This window comes from Hyperolius riggenbachi, chromosome 7 (assembly GCF_040937935.1).
Source record: "Hyperolius riggenbachi isolate aHypRig1 chromosome 7, aHypRig1.pri, whole genome shotgun sequence".
Classification (NCBI taxonomy): domain Eukaryota; kingdom Metazoa; phylum Chordata; class Amphibia; order Anura; family Hyperoliidae; genus Hyperolius; species Hyperolius riggenbachi.
This window is the reverse complement of record NC_090652.1, coordinates 133,327,745-133,346,614: the sequence shown is the minus strand read 5'-3', so window position 1 is coordinate 133,346,614 and position 18,870 is coordinate 133,327,745. Positions and strand designations below refer to the sequence as shown.

Sequence of the window (18,870 nt, the reverse complement as noted above, 5' to 3'; positions counted from 1 at the left end):
CCCGCCCTCCCCACTTCGTAGCCTCCGTAGATGCGCAGACGTGCGCGAAACGGCCGTCAGGCATAGAACCACCCGGCACCCACCACACCACAAGGTATCCCTTCTGAATGTTTATACTATTGTACTGTTGCAGCACCGCGATTTGCCACACTGCATAATTTTGTACCACAACCTGATGCTTTATTAAAGTCAGCTTGCAGCAGTGCCGGTTTTCTTCATGTTCTGTCTTCATGCCATAATACATATCTTGTCACCAGAGCACGCTCAGCTGGAAGAGGGATCAGTGAAGGACCACTGCAGAGCACCCGCTCATAAAGTAGTGCCAACCCGCTTTTTTCTTTGACATTTACAATGTGTATAATAAAGGTTTATGATGCTATATTTATTTGTATGATAATTTTCAGTGCTTTTAAAGCAATAAAATAAGGAACTGAAAGGTTTTCAACTCATTTAGCCAAAAGGAACAAATGTCAGTGCTTTGTTTTACAGTAAGTCTTTTTCTGTCTATTCCAATTTCATTTTGTGCATAATAACTACTGACTCGATTGAGTTAGCAGTACGACATCAGTGACAAAGTGAGAAAAAGAGGCACATGTGACAAAGGAATTAGTTAATAAAATCTTCACCTTGGCAGAGATGAAAACCAATTCTTAACTGACTAATTAACATATTAGAATTTAGAAAAGGCAGCAAAAATTTAACTCATAATTTGATACTTGATATAAAAAAGGTATTCCGCATTTTTCCTTGTTGCAAGGGCTTTTGGAGTTAATACAAAGTGTGTCCAACACAATAGGTGAGAGCTTGACAGATCAGATGACACTGGTGTCATCTTTATTAGAAAAGGTCACTGCAACATTGCTAGCATGCTTCCACCTAATAACTCTTCTCACTCTCCAATCTCCCTTGAAATCAGATTTTAATTGCAGAGCCCAGCCTTTGCTTAAGCAGTGCATAGTGACTAAAGAGGACTTTAGGGAAATCAAGGAAATGATACACCATGAAATGAACCAGCGGGACTTCACAACCTCAAATAAAGGCCCTCTTAGAAAAAGTGTCTACAACAATATGCTACCCTTTAGTCATCTTCCAAGAAAGAAACATGATTCAATAGGCAGCTCTTTCCCTATCCCAGAAAAACTTGTTTTGCCTTTTGTTTCCCAGAAAAGTGAAAGAGCTGGTACATTCCTCTGGGATGTCAACTTCTACAGCAATATAAAGTCTAAAGTCCAGTCACCCTAAGGGCCCTTTTACACGTAATCAGTTAGTGTGCGCTAGTGTGAGTTAGTATGCGTTTTTTCCATAGTAGTGCACTGTGAAAAAGATTTCAGTTAAAACGCATAAAGTGTGAAAGGTGCTATAGGAAAACATGGGCATTACTTTGAAAATCGGTTTTCTTTCAGTTATAACTGAGAGCAACTGATTAAGTGTAAACGGGGCCTTAGAGACAGGAAGAAGGATCACCCCCATCTAACCTGTTCAAACCAAAAACTAACAAAGTCAATAATAGCATTAAGGCCCTAAATTTTTTTTTCAAATGCATAAGGAGCCTGATGCACAACAATGCGGTAAATTTGCACACGGAAATGTTACCATTATTTTTACATCAATCATTTTTATTGAAATTTTTATGAAAGGGAAAAGGGTGCACAGCTTGCAACATAACTTGACACTTACAGTAAGTACAGTTACAACAGCAGAGTAAATCAATTAACATATTTCAAGTTGAAACAATCATGTAATATAACTGATAATATAATAATGTACAGTACTTCATCAACTACTATTTTCGGACTGTTTGGAAAAGAAAGAAGGGCCCAAGTATCCGTGGTATTAATTCCAGTTATAACACCTTTATAAACTACTGGGAACTTATAATATTAGAGTATAGACAGAATTTTTTTTCCAGGAAGCTATCATATGTATGGAAAGTCTACCATCCGTCACTATCCCAAATATGGTCAGATGGAGACAGACCCATATTAACTTATTCAGTACCCGCGAATGAGACCTGGCCTCCAGCGAGGTCAGGTATGCTTATTAACTAAAGGGAGCATAGTTCACACGTAATTAGTTACTTACTACATTAGTAAGTCCAAAAAGAGAGACGGAAGAGATGTGTTTTTAATTTAGTAGCCTTTAGTGAAGTTGTAGGAGAAAGCTGTTGTATCTATAAAATGTTACCATTATTAATGCCGGGGGAGCACCGCACATTAACCCTTTATCACTGTGGGCGTTAACAGGTTAACACGCATGTTGCTATGGTAATATGTGGTGAAATGCATGTTCTCATAGGAACGCAAGCATTACCGTAGTATTACCAGCGTCGCTAAAGGGATAATGCGCGATGCTCCCCTGGAATTAATAATGGTAAGATTGCCATGATCACCACAACTTAAAGAGAATCAGTACTGTCCGATTTGTACAATAAAAAAACATACCAATCGAGTCAATGTGATCTCCTGGATTCCTCTTTGCCGCTTCTGCCGTGATCCTGGCTTTTAATTGCCACTTTTAAGCAGTGTATACAAACAAAAACCAGGAAGTGATGTTTGTGTGTGAGTATATATATATATATATATATATATATATATATATATATATATATATATATATATATATATATATATATATATATATATATATATATATATATATATATATATATATATATATAATCTCATGTTACAGCATACTACAAGTCCTTATTACACAGTGAATTATCTGCACTCCTGTCTGGGATTCTCAGTTTCTCAGCATGTGACAGGCAACTCCCTCCCCCCTCAGCCTCACAAACTGCATCAATCTTGTTTGAAACTGAGAGCAGAGAGCGAGGAGTAAACAAAGCACATAGAGCATGCAGGGGGCGTGCATAACTTGTATTCATTACAACAGAGGCAGCCCATTCCTCCCTGGGTCGACAAAGCTTGACAAAGAAAAGATTAGATATATTATAGAGACAGTGCAACTAGAAAAGGCTGCAGTAATCCAGACCACATTAGAACAGTTATAGGAACTTATAGGATAGAAGAAATAAGGCTGAAAATTTTGTTACAAAGTCTCTTTAACCACAGTGTAGTGCATCAGGCCCATTGTGCAGAACATATAATTTGCAATGCAGTGTTTTTTTTTTTAGGGCTGGGACCCACTAAAGCATTTTTGGATTAACAACAATCACCAGCGATTCCAAAGACTACTTTGCTAATGAAAGTCAATGGTGGGCACCCCACTAGAGTGACTGCAATTAGGGCTAATCGCAATAACAGGGCATGCAGCATTTTGGGAGCATTTGCTCTCTAATACAACCGTTTCAAAAATGATTTTGCAGCAATATGGGTTTTGTTTTTTTTAATTAAAGTTGAATATACTAACCAGATGTCCTGATGTTCGGCTTCAACCCTTAGCCCTGCATTCTAGCAGAAGAGTTCACAGGCACTTCTCTGTTTGGAGCTAGAAAAGCACCTATGACCTCTTCTGCTAGGGGGCTGGGCTATGGGCGGAAGCTAGAGATCGGGACACCCGATAAGTATAATAAACTTTATTTACATAGAAAGTACGAAACACAAATCAGAAGGCTTCAAAACACATAGAATCGTGAAAATTGCCCTGTGGGTCCCTGCCCTTACCTGGGATTGCAATGCCAGACACTACTTGGTTAGAATAAAAAGCCATCTGTTAGTTGTTCAAGCTCATCCCCTTACCCACCACCACACACCTGGGATAGTCAGGGAGGAGCTGGGATGGGACGCAAGATGGTTTTTCTCAATGAACACAAAGCTGATAACCTGACCTTAACTACCTCCTTCCTGTGTTGCAAAGAGACATTACGTATTTGTGACCAGCATGGCAGGTCCGCAGATTCTGATCATCATTTCATTCAGACATAGTTATCTAGGTTGAAAAAAAACAAAAAAACATACGTCTAAGTTCAACCTTACTGCATCTCAGTAATTAGTTTTGGTCCTCATGTGACTTTTCCCATCTTCCTGACTGGATTAAGGTATCATCTTCTCAGGGTAGCTTGTGAGGAGGGAGTGGTAAATCCTCCACACCTTACAAAGCACTTTGTCCCAGTGAAAAGGCACAAGGGACTGTTATTTACCTCCAGTCCCCCAAGATGGCGGGGGGGGGGGGGGGGGTAATTTGGAAGGGTAGCTTATGTGCTACCTGGGTGTCCTCTTAGTATGAAGAAAACCAAATGACCATCCTTACCCAGATAAGGGTTTTCTGCACATACCCTTTTTCTTTTATTTGTCAATATATTTTGATTAACAAAACAGCAAAGTACACTCACATATGCATTACAGTCAACCGTAACAAAAAGGGCCAAAACAGTACTATCTGTAGGCAATTATCAAATTATAGACCATACACAGTAGGGTTTATAGCACTCAAAAACAATAAGATATCAGAAAGTAAACTTCTCTGATGCAAAAAGATATACATTATTAATAAATGCCGTACAATGCTTACAAGCGTTAAGGTCCGTACACACGCCGGACTTTAGGCAACGACGGGTCCGTCGTTGCCTCCCGCTGGGTGGGCGTGCCAGCGACAGTCCGGCATGTGTACGCTCTGTCGTCAGACTGATACGGCTGTTTCTGAGCGATCCGCCCGGCGGATCGCTCAGGAACAGCCGTATCAGTCTGACGACAGAGCGTACACACGCCGGACTGTCGCTGGCACGCCCACCCAGCGGGAGGCAACGACGGACCCGTCGTTGCCTAAAGTCCGGCGTGTGTACGGACCTTTAGTGTAAAATAAGAAGCCTAAATAAAATACAGAAAAATCCAAATATACATTTATGTATAATATAGGTCCAGGCGAGGATCTGTTGCCCACAAAACATAGACCCATTGAGGGCACATCCCACCCACCCGTACAGGAGAAGGGAAAGGAAGCAATTAGATTGGAAAAAAAAAAGACACAAAGCAGCAATTAAAAGCCTCATGGGAAACAGTATCTCACCGCATTAAGAAGAACTGCCAAGTACTGTGAAGAGAAGAGTGACTAAACCAAGAATAGCCGCCCTGGAGGGAAAGGAACATCTTTGGCAAGAAAGAGCAGGCCAAATCAGAAAAAGAGTGAGAAGAGATTTATTCCTTCAAGCCATGATCCTCTTCTACTCCGTGCTCTTTTTGAAGCCTAACCAAACTGTCCTGTTTGCATGGTAAGTAATGGTTCATTAGTAGTTATGCATCTGATTTGAATGTGAAGTGTGCAGTTAGCTTATTAGATGTGCTGCACATGTGAGGTGCTGCACTCTTGTTTTTGCTATAGTATGTAACTACCAAGTTAGCTGCTGCCAGTCCATATTCCTGAGTTTCCTGTTTGCATGGTAACTAATGGTGCATTCGTAGTTATGCATCTGATTTGCATCTGATTTGAATGCAAAGTGTGCATGTCACAGAACAGCCGTGAGAAATGAGAACGCAAACGCAATCGGTTTATTGCACCGATTGCCATTGACGTGCTATATCTGGATTGATTGTGTAGGAACATCTGCAGTCTTTTCTCAGCAGAGAGATAGCATCAGCTTAAAGCGGTTTAACACCCAGCATTACAACTTTGCTTTAAAAGATTGCTTACAGCTTAGAAATTATTATGCCAGATTTTTTTTTAAGCAGAAATTCACTGAATGGGTTAAACATGACATTTTAGTGTTGGATTTAACTAGGAATCCGCATCAGTTCTTATCTTTAGTTACAAATGTATCTTTGTTTGGAATGCAATTAGACCTCTGAAAAGCCTGCCTGGGAAGCCCTCTTTGTTCTCTCAGAGCAGTGTTTGTTTATTACTTTGTAAATAGATACATTTGTAACTAAACCTAAGCACGGAGGAGGATTTCTAGCTAAATGCAGCACTAAAATGTCATGTTTAATCCATTCAGTGAATTTCTGCAAAAAAAAAAAAAAAATCTGGCATAATCGTTTCTAAGCTGTAAGCAATCTTTTAAAGCAAAGTTGAAATGCTGGGTGTTAGACCACTTTAACTGCAGGATGGCTCTTTTGATATGCTAATGAGCAGGAACAAACCCTTGTGTTCAGGAGGCTAGTGTTTACTTTTCATTACCTCAGATAGATGTCAATGGGCTCACCAAATGGTGACTATTCAAAGCACTGCTTTCCCCCCAGACTGGCCGGAGCCATATAGACAGAATAAGAAAGCATGGAGTTTAGAATTTTGAGCAGGTTTAAAGAGACACTGAAGCGAAAAAAAAAATATGATATAGTGAATTGGTTGTGTACTATGAATAATTACTAGAAGATTAGCAGCAAAGAAAATATTCTCATACTTTTATTTTCAGGTATATAGTGTTTTTTCTAATACTGCATCATTCTATAATATGTGCAGATTACACAACACTCAGCATTCAAAATGAGTCTTTCAGAGCAGTCTGAAGTAATGACCTCTCCTCTAGCAGAGAAAAAGTAAATAGTCCAGGAACAGTTGAGATAATAAAAGTCAGATAACAGCCCTCTCCACGACTAACTTAGTCGGAGAGCTTAATGGCTTGTTTGCATAGAGATAACAACTTGGGTTTCTCAACTCTTCCTGTACTGGAAACAATATCTGATCTTAATGTTTTATTTCTTAGCTGTGCTACACATACAAATCATAATATCATTTTTTTTTCGCTTCAGTGTCTCTTTAAGCAATACCGTTCAGGTGAGAAATGTGAAAATTATATCATTCTGCTGGTCCGGATCTTGTGAGTATTTTGATATTAAATTGGGGCCACTGGCATAACCAGCACTCGGGGGATTCCACCATTTTTTAACCAGGCATGCAAACATGCCCAAGTTTGGTATCATATGAACTGGCCTAGTCTGAGAAATAGGAATATGTGATGGTCATGTGTGTGCGGAAAGCGTAAGCCGAGATATGGCAAATGTCATATTTGGTGGGCATAGAGCACCCATCCAGGGAGCTCACCTCCCCTGTCCAACCCCTGGGCTGTACTTGAGGCTCCACCCAAAGATGTGCATTGTTCAAAAGTGTTTGCGAGGGACCACTCCCTCAGTCCTCCACATTCCATCTATATGAGAACGGTCTGCTGCCAGCCAGAGGACACATGGTTGGCGGCCATCTTGCTGAACTTTGATCTGAAACAAAGGATTTTACCAAGGACTTTGATTCTTCCCACAAAAAGGACATCTTTCCATGAAACTAAGTATTTTTCTTCCTTGCTTTTATTTTTCATACTGGCTATTACTGCCTCAATAATTGTTTATTTGTTGATTTTAATAATTTTCTGTATATATTAATTATTTATATTGCCGTGAATAAAGACTTTACCAAAGTCATTCACTGTTCCGCTACCCTATTATTCAGCATACACAGGAACTGAACTCAGACATCTGAAGAGACGCTACTATTGTTGATATCTAGACAGAAGAGAGTGTGTTTAACCGTTTTTATTCGCAGGACCAGTCAGTCAGTCGGGTCCACTGGTCCATACCAGTGGTGGTGGCAGATACCCTGAAATAGTGTGTAAAGTTGTAATTACCGTACCTCACAGGCTCCCTTTTGGTCGGGCTGCTGCCCAAATTTCTGTCTGTTTCTGCGCAAAGATCGCGACCAAAGCTTGCATGGTCTGTGTGCTGAAACCGATTGGAAGGCAATTTGCGGTCTGACCACTAGGGCTCCTGTGACTGTGCAGTTAGTTTATTAAAGGTGCTGCACATGTGAGATGTTGGTCATTTTGGATGCAGCCTGTTGTGGTATGCACTGGCCCTCTCCTCGCTGTTTGGTTATGGTTTTGATTTGGTTCAGGAGACAGTGAGGTTAAAAGTAGTGGCTCTAACAGTACATAATGTCATGATACTGTATGTAGGACTTTCACAGGAAGCGATTCTGGACTGCTTCATACAAGCGGTAATCTGCATTTTTACGATGCAGCTCATCACATTGCTTCTGGGGCAATGTGAGCTTTGATGAATCATATTGCATCTTTCCATCTGGAGGAACATGTGGAGCGGTCATTCAAATATGCTGACATTTTTGAGAAACTGAGATATCTGTCCTTCACATCAGCCCCGGGAGATATTGGGGAGACATCCAGGACGCATTGCTTTCAATTCAACTATTGTATATTTACTACTAAGGAAATAGCAATTAATGTCATCAGTGTGTCTTTTAGTCCAAATACATATTCGGACTGGCGCCAAATGTCCCATCCGCTGCCACCAGTCCCAGTCACCCGTGTCCACTTGTCCCCATCCCCTCTTGGGTCAACCGGCCCCCCGCGTCCCCTCTGGTGTCCACTGTCCCCCATGCCTCTGTCCCCTTCGATGTCCTGTGTTCCTGTGTCCCTTTTGCATACATATGGTGCACCCCACTGATTACCAGGAAGTAGCCACACAGCTTCGGAAATGGGCGCACAGCTTTGGAAACCATCTGCCAATCAGGCTAGGGGCGCTGCCCCAGACCCGCCAATCATGGTCGCCCACTGCTCCCTTTCTTGATTGGAATTGAATGTGTTGTGGGCGGATGACAGCGGACACCAGAGGTCACAGGAGGGAGAAGGACACAGGAGGAAACGGGGACACAAAAAGTACAAGGAAGGCACAAGGGGGACAATAAAAGGGGTGTAAAGTCCATAAGACGTCCCTGCACCATGGATGCGCCAGGTGAAGTTTTTTTTTTCCTTGGTTTTTGTCCTTTAAACCTAGGTGCGTGTTTTAGTCTGAAAAATATGGTACTTTTACTATACAAGATTTTTTCTATTTGATTCACTTGCAAGCTGTTCAGCTGTGCAAAAGAAAACATATTAGAAAATATAAGAACATTTGTCAGATAATTACAGGTGCTGCTGGCATGTTGCTCACATTAAACGGTATGGGCTTACTAAAGTAAATAATTTATTGAACGATAACGTTAGCTATGAATAAATAATTATTGAGGCAGTTCAGCATTCAGTACATCTGGAAACTACCTTGAAATGGCTTTAAAAGACAGGAATTTAATCAGCCCATGAGAGAGAGAAAGAGCGAATGTCTTGATTTAAGCTTTCATTATCTCACAAGGTCAGCTTAAATCTCCACCTCTGAATCCTGTTATTAACTGAGGATTCAGGGCAATAGTACAATTCATTCACATTGCGACACGAGTTATATTATAATTAATTGACATGCGGTACCTGTACAGTAGACAGTCTTAGCTACTGTTGCCATGATGATGCTCGTGAAACCAGTGCCTGCCCCAAGCTCCAGCACTGTACAACCTCTGAAGAGATCCTGCTGGCCGAGAATGTAGTCAGCTAGAAGGAAAGCTCCACGCCATATCTAAAAACACCACAGGATTATTGGTAATTTTTAACATCCTCCGTTACCTCACTTCTCTAAGCATTAAAGAGAACATGAACTGAAATTAAAAAGTCAAAACAATCCATACACAGATCATACTTACCTTTCGTGTAGTCTACTCCTCAATCTCTTTCTCTTCTCCTGCGTCCCATTTGTCCACTGTGATCAATAGAATTCCCCATCCTCCATTTTAAAAATGGCCATTACCCCCTAACAGTTTCCTGGTCAGCACACTGTTAAACGGTAATATCACACACTTGAGCCATAGGGAAACATGGACATTACCTTGCACATTCAATTATAACTGAGAGCTGCTGATATTATAACTGACAGCAACTGGTATATTTCAGTTCTGACAAAAATTGTCAGAACTGGAAGGGATCACTGAAGAAAATGGTGAGCCTCTGAGAGGAACTGATGGTGAGGCTAGTATGTAATATTCATTTGCAGCTACATCATGCGTTTATTTTAAATAATTTTCCTCGCTTCAGGTTCCCTTTAAGTGAAACTGCTGCTTTTAACTACATTTTCCAAAGTTAGAATATTACACACAGAAACAGACTTTTTTTTTTTTTTTTAGTAAAAATTTAGTATTTTTTGTTTCTATCAAATGGGGCTTAAAGTTGTAAATAGGAAAACCTTTATTTTTCTTTTCATTTCCAGTCTATAAACAATTCTTTTTTTCTAAAACCTTTTGAACCTGAAGACCCAAACTAAAAACGGATCATGCCTTGCAAAATAATTACCATGATAATTTTTTTTAAAGAGAACCTGTAACAGAAAAAGGTTCCTCTGGGGCATACTCACCTTGGGAGGGGGAAGCCTCAGGGTCCCAATGAGGCTTCCCCCACCCCTGTAGCTGCAGGAAGTCTAGCGCTGGCTCCCCCTAAGTGTCCCGGAATCCTCCCTTGACAAGCCTGACAAGCACTGTTAGGCTCTGATTTATTTACCTTTCCTGGCTCCAGCGGCTCTCAGCACAGAGATAGGCGAAAATAGCCGATCTCTGCCTGCGCAGTAGAGCGGCCTGACAGCAATCGGCTATTTTCGCCCATCTCCAAAGCGAAGAGCCCATACTGCACCTGCGCTAGAGCCGGGAAGGTAAATATTTACATCCCCGCTGTTCGGAGAGCTTTATCGCCGCCACCATGGGACTGAGGAGTACGGGGGAAGCCTGAATAAGATCCGGAGGCTTCCCCCACCTGAGGTGCGTACCCCCCAGGGGAGGTTTTTTTCGTTACAGGTTTTCTTTAAGAAACCCTCAGGCTGGTTTTACACCTGGTCATAGTGTTTGTGATGCTCCGCCCCCATCGCAATGCTAAAAACTACATTCATAGGATCCTGTGACAAAGTGCACCGACAGGGTCATACGCATAGTGCTGCCCCTCGCACGCCGTTCGCCGCCCCTGCTGACAGGAAGTATGTAACTGGGATTCCCGGGTTTCCGTGCTATAATCATGTAGTTCTGTGCATTCGTGACACCACCGCCACCAACGTATTTATATTTTCAGTGTTGCCCAGTGACTTATATGCATTCCGCCACCGCTGCAGAAGTCTAAGGGTAACGCGCTGTTGACTTTGCAGGAGCTCGGTGGCCGATACAGAACTTCCAGGGCAATGCAACACGGTAAGTGTGCTAGACCCCATTGCCTTGTTTCATTACCCGGCGGCCAAACAGGGAAATGCATCCCACACTTGCTAGGCAAAGTATCAATATTCATTTAAATAATTACAGACTGAAGTCTCTCCACCAAGGGCATCCTGCTGAGGCAGGATCGTGATGCATGTTGGGGACAACTAGTACACAGGCTCCCAGCCTCACAAACAAAATTACAGAAAAACTGCACGCGTTTGCATTTTTTCTGTGGTTGCATTTTAAAGATGGTGGTACCTGACTTTGATGCAGCAACCCACTTCCTAGGATCAAAGATCTCTGCAAATGGTGATTGCAGCCATGAGGCTTGGTGCTTGGAAGGAAAGCTATGGCAAGTATAGACAAGAAACTAAAGGATAGACATGGCACTTTACCAACAAAGGTCAGGATAGTTGGAGCTATGGTTTTCCCAGTAGTAACATACACCCACCAAAAGGATTATTAGGAACACCTGTTCAATTTCTCATGAATGCAATTATCTAATCAACCAATCATGTGGCAATTGCTTCAATGCATTTAGGGGTGTGGTCCTGGTCAAGACAATTTCCTGAACTCCAAACTGAATGTCAGAATAGGAAAGAAATGTGATTTAAAGCAGAATATAACCCTGCATTTCAACTTTGCTCTAAAACATTATTTACAGCATATTATATGCAACCAGCATTTTTTTTTACTAGACCAGCATTGGAAGGGTTACACACAGAGCTTTAAAGTTCTGTGGAGAGAACTGCAGACGCATCCGAAACTTACATAGATACATTTAACTAAACAGAATGTAACAAGTGAGGAATGTTACACACTCTTTGGCTGTCCTCCAGCTCCTGCACAGTCAGAGAGAGTGAGTCACATTCCACAGTTTTTACATTCTGTTTAGTTAAATGTATCTAAGCTTGCGTCTGCAGTTCTCTCCACCGAACTTTAAAACTCTGCGTGTAACCCTTCCAATGCTGGTCTAGTAAAAAAAAAAAAATGCTGGTTGCATATAATATGCTGTAAATAATGTTTTAGAGCCAAGTTGAAATGCAGGGTTATATTCCGCTTTAAGCAATTTTGCCAGACGGGCCGGTCTGAGTATTTCACAATCTGCTCAATGACTGGGATTTTCACACACAACCATTTCTAGGGTTTACAAAGAATGATGTGAAAAGGGAAAAACATCCAGTATGCGTCAGTCCTGTGGGCGAAAATGCCTTGTTGACGCTAGAGGTCAGAGGAGAATGGCCCAACTGATTCGAGCTGATAGAAGAGCAACGTTGACTGAAATAACCACTCGTTACAACCGAGGTATGCAGCAAAGCATTTGTGAAGCCACAACACGCACAACCTTGAGGCGGATGGGCTACAACGGCACCACTCATCTCCACTACAAATAGGAAAAAGAGGCTACAATTTGCACAAGCTCACCAAAATTGGACAGTTGAAGACTGGAAAAATGTTGCCTGGTCTGATGAGTCTCGATAGAGTCAGAATTTAGCGTAAACAGAATGAGAACATGGATCCATCATGCCTTGTTACCACTGTAAAGGATGGTGGTGATGTAATGGTGTGGGGGACACTTGGCACACTTTAGGCCCCTTAGTGCCAACTGGGCATTGTTTAAATGCCACGGGCTACCTGAGCATTGCTTCTGACCATGTCCATCCCTTCATGAACACTATGTACCCATCCTCTGATGGCTACTATCAACATGGGGCCAACATTTCTAAAGAATGCTTTCAGCACCTTGTTGAATCAATGCCATGTAGAATTAAGGCAGTTCTGAAGGCAAAAGGGGGTTAAACACCGTATTAGTATGGTGTTCCTAATAATCCTTTAGGTGAGTGTATGGCTGTGAAAGTTGGACTATAAAAAAGGCCATGCACAGAAAAATTGATGCTTTTGAACTGTGGGTGTGGAGAAAGCTACTGAGAGCTTCCTGGACTGCTAAAAGGTCTAACCAGTTAAGATCTAAACAGAAATAAGGCCAGAGAGTGTTCACTAGAAGGGCTGATATTACTATTATTCAAACTCAGGTACTTATGACAATGCTGGATTCTTTGGAGAAATCCTTGATGCTTGGAAAAATTGAGGGTGTAAGAAGAGGAGGCAAGATTATCTACTCCCCTTTAGACTTAAATGCCCAGGGGAGTAAATATACGTACCCCCGCTGCCACCACTGCTGTCTGTGCTCCTGCTCACTTGTGCGCTTGTTCACGTTGCCGTCTGCTCACCAGGAGATCAATGAATGGGAAAGCAATTCCTATTCATTAATCCAAGTCCCCGTAGCAATGATCGGCAGCTTCTATGAGAAGCTATGCAATCATTCGAATAAATAAAAGTTTTCCATCCTCAGTACACTTCCTGTAAGCATACATATTTCGCTTACAGGACCCATTAAAAAAAATGACTGAGGCCATCTTGTGGCCAAATAGTAAAACTACATCTAAAAGCATTTTTTTTGAAATTCAAAGGCCTATTTTTACATTTTAAATTAACCCCTTACCTCCCACACTCCCCAATAATTACCAACATTTGTTTTTTGTAAAACAAAATAAAATAAATTACAATAAAAAAAATACATAAATAGTTCTCCTAGGGACAACTTTTTTAATATGTAGGTCAAGAGGGTATATTACTGTTACTTTATAAATGATGGGCTTGTTATTAGTGATGGACGCAAAACTGAAAAAAATGCATCTATTTTCAAATAAAATATTGGCGCCAGACATTGCGATAGGGACACAATTTAAATGTTGTAGTGAAAGGAATCCCGCTACACCAGAAGTAAGGTGAAAATTAGAAAAATTCTTTATTCTTGATCCAACATCAGTATAAAAAAGCTCACGCGTATCGGAGCATGGAATGGCTCCTTAATCATAGCTTGCAGAAACATGTGTTACACAGATTAAATAGTGTAAGGCCACTCCCGGAGGGGGTGTACACATTGGCCGTAAAGTTGTATACATGGTATTTAAAAATGGTATAGACCATTAGCCATACAAATATATAAAAACACTAAATACTCGATTAGTAAGACAATAAAAACACACAGAAAAAGTATAGCATCAGTTAGCAGACTACCTATGTGTCATAATGAAATGGAGAGCAACAGCATGCATATATCCAAAACCCTTTATGGTGAGAGAGCTATTATGGGCCTGTGTACTAGAGGGTAAACAGGAGAGAAAAGGAATGAACTACTTGTCATAGAAGGTGTTCAGATCGAATTTTGAATTCAGCCCCAAAGGGACACGGGTCCCTAGTTTCCATATCCAAAAAGCTTCTCGTTTTAATAATCTATTTGTAAGGCTTGGTGGTGTATTCTCCACAGTCAGCATGCAACGCATGAGCTGACGTGGAGGAGGTACACACACTAGCACCAGGAAACAGGCTATCCCTAGTATAGTGGAGGGGAAACAGGCTATCCCTAGTATAGTGGAGGGGAGGACTGACTCCAATAGGAGATTGTGGCGCACAGAGCCAGTGCAGATCTGACAGCCACAAACAATGCTTTCGTTATAACGTCTCAGCGCAAAGTAGCGCTGAGCGCATAAACCAGAACTGAGGAGATCAGGACAGGTAGTCAGAATGAACGCTTGCTAGCTAGCGGCTACTTAGCGACAGCAAGCGTCCAAAACCAGACAGACTGGAATGAGGCAGCCAATGCGATGCGGCGATGGCGTGCCTCACAAAGACAGGACAGGATAGTCAGAAAATAGCAGGATTGAGATAGAAGAACGTAACACAGATAAATATACAATAAGTATGTTTTCCTAGCGTATTACAATTACAGCTATCAATGAAACTATTTGTAACGTCTGACTAACATATGTATATATCGGCAATGAACCGATATATGACATAAGCAGGAACGCTGACTAGGAATAGAGTAACACAGGGAACAGGACTCAGAAGGATTCGCTATCTCTTCGCAGAGATGAACGCAATCCACAAACGGTAACAGAACAGGATTCAGAAGGATTCGTTCTCTCTTCGCAGAGATGAACGCAATCCACAAACGGTAACAGGACAGGATTCAGAAGGATTCGCTATCTCCTCGCAGAGATGAACGCAATCCACAAACGGTAACAGAACAGGATTCAGAAGGATTCGTTATCTCTTCGCAGAGATGAACGCAATCCACAAACAGAACCAGGAGCAGGGTAACTACCTCAGCACGGGTGGTCACGGTACGCGCAACCTACCAAAACGTGCTGGAAAGCTGACTAACTGCACACAGGATATAAACAGTTCGTGTACGTATACATCAGCGACACTGATGTATTAACGTAACACAAATACAAGGAAAATAATAAACGTGCTGGTATGCATATATATTGGCAATGAACCAATATATGATGCAAAGACCAGCAAAGTATCTTTAACAAGAAACACGATCGGGGGCTAAAGCGACAGCAAGGCAGGCTTAAGCTGAAGCTATGAAAACCCAAGGAAACCCTGCAGGAAGCAGATCTTTATACTGAGGTCATCCAATGGGAGCAGACATGCAGATTCCCACACAGGTGAATGATAATCAGTCACAAGCCGACAGCAGGGAAAGACAGACAAAGCTATGCAACTTGCATGGAAATAGATCAGAACTGCCTGAGCTGCAGCACTACTTCCAGCAATAGCTGCTGCAGCAGCGATCATTACAGTACCCCCGCCTTTAAAAGTGGATTCCAGACGCTTTTCAAAACTGAAATTTCCAACAAAACAGTCTGACTGATAATTCATGATGACCGGGACAGCCCGGCAAGACCGAATTCCAGAATCAGTCCCCACAAGACTGGACCCATCAGAACCAGAACCTACAGAACCATGCCCATCAGTACTACAAGCCCCAGTGTGACACCCATCAGAACCATGATTTCCAGAAGAAAGCCCTCCGAAACTCCCTGAGCGATACCCACCGCCTTCCAGGAACAGTTCAGAAACGCCAAAGCCTTTGCAATGCCCACCGGTACTGTCTTTACCAACACAAAACCCACTGTTGAACCAGTCCAAGGCACCAGGACAAGTTTTCTCAGAGACCTCCCAGAACACCTTGAAGCTCCAAAGAGATCCCCATAGGTCAGAATGCCCCTTAGGCTCACATGGAGAACCATCAAGAACCCCTATGGAACCTAGGGCAATTCCCGAGTCAGGGCCACAAGGACAAACATCAATATCAGGGCTTTCAGGGACCAGAACCATCTCTGGGCATGCAGGCAGACTGGCAATATCAGAACGTGTTCCCACTAAGGAAGCATCAGAGCACGCTAACACCTTAGACACACTTGGGCATTCTGGCACACAAAGAACATCTGGGCACACCGGCACAAGAGAAACCTCTGGGCATGTCAAGGAACTGTGAGCCTCAGGGTCAGCCAAGACAGGACCAAAACCAGGACTGGCCAAAAAAAAATCATGACTAAACTTCGCAACTACTGGACTTTTACACGAGAATGCTGGATCAGACTTAGATGTCGCTGATTCCAGCAAAGTCAGTAACAAATCAGATTCAGGGGCACTAACAAGACAGGACAAATCTTCTGATGTATGCACTGAACCAGATAAGGACTCCACAACTACCTCTGGACTGGACAGAGACTCATTTAATACACTGGATTGGAGCTCATGAGGCGCTGCAGAACAAGTCAGTATTGCAGCAGCCCCCACTGGACTAGGCAAAACTGAGGAATTCCCTGGACAGGAAGGGGACTCTGGAACCTCTGCCACAGCGGCCAGAGAACCAGAATCTTTCAGGATACAGGGCTGGGTTTCAGGAACACTCATCAGACCGGACTGAAATTCTGAGATTTCTATTATTTTGACCAGAGAATCAGAATTATCCATGTTACAGGGCAAGACTTCTGAAACATTCAGAGGACAGGGCTGGAGTTCCTCGGCTGTTACAACACTGGAGAGGGACTCAACAACATTGGTTAAATCAGACTGTGTACAGGGCAAGGTATCTGACACACTTGCTGACGAGGACAATATTTCAATGGCTTCTGCTTTGCTGGGCAGAAATTCATCAAGTTTTATTAGAGCAGACTGTAATTCCAAAACAGCTGCTAGACAAGTGAATATTACTGCAACACCAACTGAGGTAAGCAGTGCTTCAGCCTCCTCTGCTAGAGGGTTTAAAGTATCCAAAGTACTGGGTGAAGCATAAGACTCTGCGACCACAGCTTCACTGGACAGGATCACTGAACAGTCCATATTGCAGGGCAAAACCATGGAAGCACCTGCTGGACAGCATAATGATTCTGTGACCTGAGTTTCATTGGAGAGATCTACTGCACAATTCATGGTACAGGGCAAATTTATTGGAAAATTTTCTGAACAAGGTAATAATTCTGCGATTTCAGGTTCACATAGCAGATGCTCTGAGCTATTCACGAAACTAGAGCGAGGTGTAGAAACAGGAAGATCAAGACACAATGTTTGCGCATCTGAATCACCATTCATTTGTAAAATTGGAAAATTCAGATGCTGGGGTTCTGAGTTTACTAGACAGGATTGCTGGGACTCGGAAACTGATGTAGTGCATCTATTGGCATCTGCTGGATCAGACAGGAGTTGAACTTTATTAACACAGGTAATTTCTGCAGAAGTGTTTGCAGAGACAGGCAAGATTTTTCTGGTGTCTGTTTCACTAAACAAAGAGTCATGAGTACTGGCTAGGCTGGACTCGGAAGTCAGCAGGACCTCTGGCTTCTCTGCTGAGAAATTTGCGCAGGGCAAGGTTAAGAATGTATCAGTGGCTTCTGTTTTACTGGGAAGTAACACTGAGTTATCCATGGTACAGGGTGGAATTGCAGGAACTTCAATTTCACACAAAAAGAGCTCCGAATCACCTGCTGAATCAGCCAAAGGTGCTGAAGCAGGCGGGTCAGAACGCCAAATTTGCGAATTCGGAGTCACATAAAAATCATCCAAAATCAGTTCCCACACATCAATCAAGGGAGCCACACAGTCATACCTACACACACCAGCCTCTATTAGGTTATAGGCTGACTTAATGCATGCGTTCAATACCATTTCACTTTTTGCACTGTAAAATTGACAAAATGAACTTGAATCATTCTTCCATTCACAGACCAGGGCTTCCATCTCTCCCCTCTCGAATGGAGGATCCCATGCATACTTAACAGGCAGATCATGGTTTGCAGATATGATTGTGGCAGGCACATGTATAGGGTTAATTAGCAGGTGATTGGCAGATTCCTTATTCTTAAGAATTTCCAATACCTGTAGCAAGTGTTGAACTGTAGTGTATGCAAACTTCCCTTGGTTCACAAATAAGTTGATTTGTTCAATACTCTGTAATATCTCATCATAATCATACTCAGATAATTCTTTTAAACAAAAATCTTTATTTTCCCTAGCCAGGGAGGAAAGTTCATTAGTAGTTTCATAAGTCCATTTAACTCCCCTGAAAGACAATTGCATTTCATTATCTGTTAATGGCAGAATCTCATTATAGGTCTCAGTCGCTAAGGATAACGATTCTGCAGATTGGACACGTTTCTTAGAACGTTTGCGTTTTGCCTTTGACCTTGCGGTTTTTGGTGATTTATTCAAAGCTGCAGGAAAATTATCAGTAACACTTTCTGCTTGCTGCTCATTCTTGCAAGCAATTGAAGGAGCAGCTGATTGGCCTGCTGCCAGGAGTTCATTAAGAGGAAAAGGCAATGGATCTATGCGCAACCAGTTATGGATCACAAACGCTAGAAATTCCAGCGGTCTATCTTTCAAATCGGAATGATTGAGAACATCAAATGCCCACTGGAATAATTCCCCTTTAAACAAAATATAACTTAGTTGGAGTGCCCAGGTTGAAACAGGAGTCGCTTGGAGATCAGGATTGGTCAGGAACCTGGCACATTCAGAGAAAAACTCATTTTCTGTTTCAGAGCTAAGTTCTTCAAATTTCTTAAAGGA

At 42.1% G+C, this 18,870-nt stretch overlaps 1 protein-coding gene across 2 annotated transcripts in view; it reads right to left on the bottom strand.

Moving 5' to 3' along the window:
* The window catches only part of METTL22 (methyltransferase 22, Kin17 lysine), a 176,943-nt gene that overhangs the window by 75,580 nt on the left and 82,493 nt on the right, over positions 1 to 18,870 (bottom strand). For both annotated transcript variants that reach the window (XM_068244652.1, XM_068244651.1), the window contains exon 5: positions 9,143 to 9,287. In XM_068244652.1, coding sequence (XP_068100753.1) covers positions 9,143 to 9,287 — 145 coding nt within the window. The remainder of the gene's footprint in view (positions 1 to 9,142; positions 9,288 to 18,870) is intronic.